General features: G+C 33.6%; 1 protein-coding gene across 1 annotated transcript in view; it reads left to right on the forward strand.

Annotated features, from left to right (window-relative positions):
* Positions 1 to 8,379, forward strand: part of LOC106882952 (cadherin-related tumor suppressor) — a 326,029-nt gene that overhangs the window by 266,855 nt on the left and 50,795 nt on the right. The window contains exon 4 of the mRNA XM_052972443.1: positions 759 to 960. Within this exon, the coding sequence (XP_052828403.1) occupies positions 759 to 960 (202 nt within the window). The remainder of the gene's footprint in view (positions 1 to 758; positions 961 to 8,379) is intronic.

Here is an 8,379-nt window from a genome sequence, read left to right on the forward strand (position 1 = left end):
ATACTGTGTTTATAAATAGTCAATAATGGTGAAGATATGGTTTAGAAAATCGTCAACAACATAGGTGCTGTCTCAGGATCTTGGGCAGGTGTCTTCTTTAGGTTTGTGAGAGATTTCAGTTGGTGGAAATTGAAAGAAGCCCACCATGTGTGTATATCTATGTGAATGTTTACAAAACTACACTGAGCTTTGGCTACAAACAGTGACTATAATTAATGATGTTTGTTAGCATTTCCTGTCAACCAATCATCCACTGGCTCTGTGCCTTCAAATTGCTCTGGATTAAATAAAACCTTTTACTTGAAAAACAGATATGGGTTGGCATCAGGAAGAGCATCCAGCTAAAAAATTCTGCCTCAGTTTCTTCCCAACTAAGCCCATGCTAGCATTAAAAAACGTGTATAGAACAAAACTAAAAAATGAGTTTATTTTTTTATAAGACGCAGGCATGGCTATGTGGTAAGAAGCTTGCTTCTCAACCACATGGTTCTAGGTTCAATCTCACTGCATTCCCCTCCCCATACACACCACTTGTCAACTGATGCCAGTTGTGTTTATGTCCTTGTAACTTAGCAGTTCTGCAAAAGAGACCAATAGAATAAGTACCAGCCTTAACAAAAAATAAGTTCTGGATCAATCCAATCAACTAAAATTTCTTCAAGGTGGTGCCCCAGCTTGGCCACAGGATAATGACTGAAACAAATAAAAGATAAGCAATGCTAAAATTTTTGCTCTGAATTATATTTTATTTCTTTCAGGTTCAATTATACACTCTTCTAGTGAGTGCTAGAGATCATGGGCCAGTTCCTAAAAGTTCTGTGGTAACTATTTACATGAACATCAAAGATGTTAATGACAATGGGCCTATATTCAGTCCAAGCTCTTATACAACTGCCATCTATGAAAACGCAACAATCGGAACCTCTGCAATTGCTGTTTATGCCTCAGATGCAGATACGGGTAAGTGTAGTTCCTTTATTCTTTATGTGTTCCAGCCCAAGGCTGTGGCGTTGCTATAGTTCTGTTTTTGCCTTTTTAGATGTGAAGTATTACAAGAGAGTATTTTGCCTTTAGTGATCGTATCCAGACTGTTTCAGCTAATGTATGTCTTCAAACAGCTTGGGGTGTCAATGGGGAGGAATGTATTTTGTTTGGGTTAGATTTCGGTTAATGAAATTTCATTGAAGTGGTTAGCATTAGGCAGGAAGCCATGGCAAAGCAGACATTGGAGCTTGGTGCAGCTCTTTGGCTCACTGGTTCTTGTCAAACTGTCCAACTCGTGCCAACATGAAAAAAATGGATGTTAAATGATAACAACGACAACGATGATTATTGTCCATTATGCTATGTCATTGTAAATAGTTTCAATGATGGATGGTGTCCTCTGATCAGAGATAGTATTCATGCGCTAAGTTGGGCCACAGTTGATGAACACAACTAGGTCTGTGAAGCAAAGAGATACTCAGTAATTTTACTGAGGTTAAAGTTTAGAATATGAAGTAACAACAGACAATTTTTCAAGTCAATGTGTCGCCAGATCTTTTCCATTACATGTAAAAATTTGAATAAATTATTTCCTCTTAATGTTTTTTTTTTCCATTATGTCTGCACATATAAATAAGTTATTATGCAATTTTCTATGCTTTTTATTTGCTTAAGACATTACTTCAGAATTAATGATTTTTTTTATTATTATTATTATTATCATTATTATTATTATTATTATTATTATTATTGTTGTTGTTTTATTTTTATATTTTCTTAAATCTGATTTTTGTCTGCTTAATGGAATTTTGCTGCTGATTTCTGACTGCAAATATCTATAAATTATAAATATGTATAATCAATTAGCACAGAGGTAACTAATCATATGGTTCTCCTTTAAATAAATATTTGTGCAGACTGTGAGAAAACTGTTGCTGAGTAGCATTGACAAATGTCTTAGAGTCAAAATTTCCTAACTGTTGCAAGTTTTCTATATTTTTCATGAAGTTTGGGCAAACTTTCAGTGCAGAATTCTTTACCATTTAGTTACTATTCCATTTTTAGTTCATGAAATTAAGTTGTATTTTTTTTTCTTCCCTTTTGATACCAACACAGGTGAGACTAGCTCTGGTTCTATGAAACAAAACTCTAGTTTTAAAGTATTCATATTTAAATTAAAAACTTCCATAATAATTTTGTTAGGTCATAATGTTATGCTCCAAATACCAGCTGAAATCATGGAATGAAATAGCTGGTTGTTTTATCAAATTCCTCTAAATTCTTAATTATTTTTCTCAGTTAATTGAAAAAGACAATATATATTACTAAAAATATGGTTATGAAAGGGTTAACCCTCTCAGACCTGGGCCCTTGTGTCTTATTTTGCCCTCCACCTGGGGTGATAAGGAAAAAAATAAGTAGTTGCTTATACAGCTGAAGAGTAATGATTGCAGGCAAACTAATGGGCAGAATCCAAAAAAAATTCATGAGAATAACAATAAGCATATCCCACTCAACTACTGTATTTGTTAGGTAAACTAATAGACGGAATCTCAAAAAAATTCAGGAGAATAACAAAATGATCCTACTTGAAATATGCCTATCTCACTCAAATACTGTATTTGTTCACTCGAATCATTACTTTCTTTATTACTTTCACCAGTTTGATTGTCTGAATCACTCTCATTGCCAGTGTAAGTGTAAACTTTTCATCTGAAGAATAAATATCATCAATAATTTCCTCAACTGTAACAAATCTAGGCTTTGCTCAATTTACAAGAAGTGCTGGGTTCATCACATGCTCATTTCATTGGGAAATTGTTTTTTATTTTTTGTTTTGTTTTGTTGCGATTAAAAACAAAAGTAAACAGCAGCTATGAAGGACACCATTAACAATAGGACCTAAATACATTTGACTACAAAGCTGTAATATGACCAGTTGTCTAATTTTTATATTTCATCTTCTTTTTCTGCATATATTGTTCATTACTGCTTTAGCAAGGAATCTGGCAGAGATGACATTTAACCGATTCCCACTTTAGCAGGAACATAGTCAACTTAGCATATTATTCTTATTACATGAGAACTACCTCCAATCAAAAGAGACTGCTCAAAGTGCTGTCCTTGAGAAAGTCTTACTTCATTCTTAATTCTGTTGTAAGATATCATAAAAAATCAGTTCAAATCTTGCTGTAGCCATTCTTTGCCCCTAATGAAGGAATATTGATTTCAAACTTTGGTGCAAAGCCACAACTATCTGGAGGATGAAACAGCCAATTCAATCAACTCTAGGAATCATGCAGTGCTTATTTTACACACCCTAGAGGAATAAAAAAAATAGCTAACTTCAGTAGGATTCCAACTCGGAGTGTAAGTATCACAATGCATTTGATCTGATGCTGTTAATTTTACCAATCCTACCTCGACCATTTTATAACCATATTTCTAACAAAATATACTGCATTTGAATTGTGAAAAATAATCAAGAATTTTGAGGAATTTGGTTAACTAATTAACTTTTCCATTCCATGATTCAGCTGCTGTTTGGAATGTAAGTTAACAAAATGATCCTACTTAAAATTGTTATGGAAATTTTTAATTTGAATACGAATATTTTTATAACAAAAAAATTTTGTAACTAGAGCTGGTCTCAGGTGTTTTGGTATCACAAGGGTTAAAAAAGTAAAAAAAAAAAGAGAGAGAGAGAAATATTTATTAGCTGAGCTGAAAATAAGTGCAATTCCGTTTTCATTGTTGAATGGTTAATGATGGGGGCAGGGTGAGGAAAGTACATTAATCTATAACTGTATTTGCACCAAACTATTTATTGCTAAAATAGCTAAATGTTCTCTGAACCAGTCTTGCCATGCCAGCAGAGGGAAAAAATATGTCATTTACCAAATTATAGCTTTATTGTTCATTAGATATTATTGTTATTATTAAGGCAGTGAGCTGGCAGAATCGTTAGCGTGTTGAATGAAATGCTTAGCTGTGTTTCTTTCAGCTTTTTACATTCTGAGTTCAAATTCTGTCAAGGTCGACTTTGCCTTTCATTGTTTCAGGGTTGATAAAATAAGTACTAATTGAGCCCTGGAATTGATGTAATCATCTAACTCCTTGCCCCAAAATTTGAGTCTTTGTGCTTATAGCAAAAAAGGATTATTATTATTATTATTATTATTATTATTATTATTATTATTACATGCTCTATTAGTTAGAAGGAATGTGAGGTTTGGTGACAACAAATCTCTTCAAAACTCATGAATCTTTCTTAGGATCCTTACAAAATACAGGATTGCACTTTTCCTGCAGATTTACAATGCAAGTTTCTATCCCAATATTTTTCTGCCTCTTTGGTAGCAGTTTGAGAGTTGTGCCAAATGCACCAGTTACCAAAGTAATAATTATTGTCTTAGTCTTCAATAAACTCTGCATCTCTCCAGCTTGGTCAATTTCTTTGGTATCCACTCTATCATTTTATAGTATTGCAAAGTCTATGACCTTAAACTGTTTCTTTTGGTATCTAGTATCCTTGCTTAAATAGTATATCCTCTATGTGTTCCAGCCCAAAGGCTGTGGCCATCCTTGGACACCATCATATGATCAGTCTTAATGGAAAACCCCACAAAATCCTGTAATTCTTATTTTCCATCACAGCCTCTGGTTCATATTCATACCACTTTCCTATCATTTTGAATCCAGTCACTCAGCTAACATCTCAATGCACTCTTTTACCTACACAGTCATGCCTGTACTTACACTCTCATTATTATTATTATCATTTTTTTTTTTTTTTTTTTTTTTTTTTAATATGTTTGATGTATGTTTACTCTATTCTCAACTAATATCTCTTTACAGTTTGAAATGCTTCTTTAAGTTGTACTTTTCAAAAATATCTTAATTTGCAAAACCAAAACATTATCTGTGTCTTCATTTAGAATATAAAACCAGTTTGCTAAATAGTTATTTAGAAATGTCTTTTAAAAACAGTTCTAATGTAAAAAGTTTATTGATTTTTCTCAAACGTACTAAGTAGCTATGAATATTTTTTTAATGGAAATATTTTTGTTTTTAGTCTTTTTTCTTTTTTGTCTTCCTGCAATATGGCACTGGATATAGCTGTTAAATACATAGCCTCCAGGAATGCAGTAGAAAAAAAAATTGGTAGCTTCCGTCTTTTACAAGGGTTCCAATAGTTCTAATCACTTGTGCCACCTAACCCTTTTGTTACCATTTTTCTGTTGAGAAATACTGCCTTTGTTTCAATAATTTTTGAAAGTATTGATGAATTCAGTAAAATGATTTTGTCCTTACTAAGCTGGTAATGTGAGGTATAAATTAACATGAAATTCTGATGGAAGATGTTAATTTAGATCACTCTAAAACAGGAAGTTTTATCATAGAGCTAGGGGCTGGTCTCAGGCAAATTGGTATCAAAAAGGTTAAACTGCCAAAACATAATTACTTGACTCTAAAACTGCCAAACCATCAGATGCTCCTTTAAAAAATTTTTAACTTATTTTTTTGTATTATTACTCTTTCCAATACACTTCATTGAAAAATAACAAACATAAAAATCTGGATTTCTTTTAACCCATTATACCATATTACAATTCTGCAACTCTATGATAATGGCAATTTAGAGTTACATCAAGTTTTTGGTTGTGACCAAATTTTTAATTCTTCAGAAGCTTCAGGATTTCAACCCCAGATATATTGTTTAAAAATACAATTCAGTTTTTAACACTTTTGTTATATTTCTGTCAAAACACTCTGCCTTTATTTCAATGAATTTAGTAAAAATAACTTTGTCATTGTTAAGCTAGCATTTGGAACATAAATTAACATGAAGTTTTGATGGAAGGTTTTAATTTAAAATAATTTAAATCACTTTGAAACAAGGAGTTGGTGTCAGAACCAGAAGCAGTCTCAAAAAGGTTAACCCTCTTCATTACCATATTTCTGTTGAAATACACTGCCTTTATTTCAATGAATATTTAAAATAATGAAGAATTTAATAAAATAACTTTGTCATGAAGCTAGTATTTGGAACATAAATTAACATGAAATTTTAAAGGAAAGTTATGATTTAGATCACTTTAAAACAGGATGTTGGCATCAAAAGGGTTAATTCTGTTCACATACCAGTGAATTAGCTTTTTGTTTTTTTTACACTCACATATGTGCACATTTGGCTGTGTTGTTTAGCAATTTGCTTCCCAGCCACATGACTTCAGGTTCAGTCTTACATGGCAAGTGTTTTCTTCTATAGCTCCATACTGACCAAAGCCTAGTGAATGGATTTGGTAGACAGAAACTGAAAGAATCCCATCCAGTGGGTGTTTGTGTTTCCTTGCCTTGACTTCTCGTCATAGTTCTAAACAAGCATTACCATCATACAATCAACATCATCATCATACTTCTGTTTTCTGTGCTGGCATGGGTTGGATGGTTTGACAGGAACTGACCAGCTGAAGGGCTGTTCAAGCTCCATGTCTGTTTTGACATGGTTTCAATGGCTGGATATCCTTCCTAATGCCAACCACTTTTCAGAGTGTACTGGGTGTTTTTACACAACACTGGCACAGCTGCTTTTTACATGACACCACCAGCACTTACATGCCCACAAGATTAGGAATGCTCAGCTGAAGAGGGTTGCAAGGGACGAGCCTGTATACAAGGGCAACCACTCTTTTATTTAGCTTTTACAATATCATTCAATATTTGTAAGCAAGGTAATATTTCTCCATGGCCAGACATTTTTATGTGATCTCTTCTGGGAAAACATATATGGCCATGTGGGAGTATTAGCCTTGCTTGGAAATAAGTGAGGGCTGGTAACTGGAAGAACACCCTGACTATAAAAAAATCAGCCCCAACAAAATCTATCTGTCCCTTACAAGCATAGAAAAGTGGACATTTAATATGATGATGATTGGACGACAACAACAACTTCAATGATGACAGTGATGAAGATGAAGATGATGATGAAAACAATGACGATGGTGAAGACAATGGCTATGATGATGATGACAACGATGGCAGCATACAATATGCAACTTGATATCTTAAGTCTGTTTATGACATTTAATCTCTTTTCCAGGTTCTGCTTTTGCTTATAGAGCAGCAGTGTCTGGGTGATTAAATTATGAGAAATTGGAGTGTCATGGCCCCAAGCTAGTTCAGAGTAGAATTGAAACAAACAGATGTTATATTCTTTGTTAGATTGTTGCAAAAGAAGTTTGTTGAAAAGTACATAAGAAAAATATAAATAACCTTTACTTTTGTGTTTGTTGATAGCTTTTGACAAGGTGCCATAAAGTATTTTGTGTAAATTAAGGTTTAACAAAACTGTTGTTTGAGGTTGATAAAAGCAGTATCATGTGGCTTTTTCATTTGTTTGTTTGTTTGTTTTTTTTGTTTTTTGTTTTTTGTCCTTGTCTTTGAAACCATCATATAGAATTTTAATATCAAATGTCTAGAGTTTCTATGTATGTCGTTGATTTCAACATCAACATCCTCATTGTTTTATTGTCCACTTTTCCATGCTTGCATAGGTCATGCAAAATTTGTTGGAGCAGATTTTCCTATGGCTAGACGTGTTTTCACAAAAGATTGCAAACAAATGACATTACTTGTATGACAGTGATGTTTGTTCACTATGAATATGTAATATGAAGACTAGGAGACATGAACATACTTTCATTGCATGAGTGGGACTACAGTATATACGTGTATGCTATAGTCCCACCCATTTGAAGAGATTCATGATTTTGTAAGCCACACGGCAACCTCATTAATGTTGGTGCCACAAAAAAAAATCACCCAGTACACTCTGAAAAGTGGCTGGCCTTAGGAAGTGCATCCAGCTGTAGAAACAATGTGAAAGCAGACATCGGAGTATGATGCAGTCCTCTGACCTGTCAGAGTCTGTCAAACTGTCCAACTCATGCCAATATGGAAGATTGATGATGTTAAAAGACGCTACTGCTTTTCTGCTGATCATACACACATACTAGTAGGAAAGAATGAATTCAGTGCACAGCAATTTTACTTTTCGAGTTTTGGCTCTTATTGTTTATCACATTAAACTTCCATGTATTAAACTTCCATGTGGTCACTCATGGTTCTATGCAGCAGTCTGATGAGGGCTACATGACATAGTATAAAGAGCACATCAATAATGAAAAAAAAGAACATGGGTTTGTACTTGGTAGATCTTTATTTCACCTGTTATATAAGTTTCAGTATTACTAAACACAGAAACTGATTAAATAAAGGACTATCAAGTTCAGGCCTTTGTTCTTTTCTCTCTCTCTCTCTCTCTCATATATATATATATATATATGTATGTATACACACACACACACACACACACACACACACACACACACA

The sequence above is a fragment of the Octopus bimaculoides genome, chromosome 13 (genome assembly GCF_001194135.2).
Source record: "Octopus bimaculoides isolate UCB-OBI-ISO-001 chromosome 13, ASM119413v2, whole genome shotgun sequence".
In the NCBI taxonomy this organism is placed as follows: Eukaryota; Metazoa; Mollusca; class Cephalopoda; order Octopoda; family Octopodidae; genus Octopus; species Octopus bimaculoides.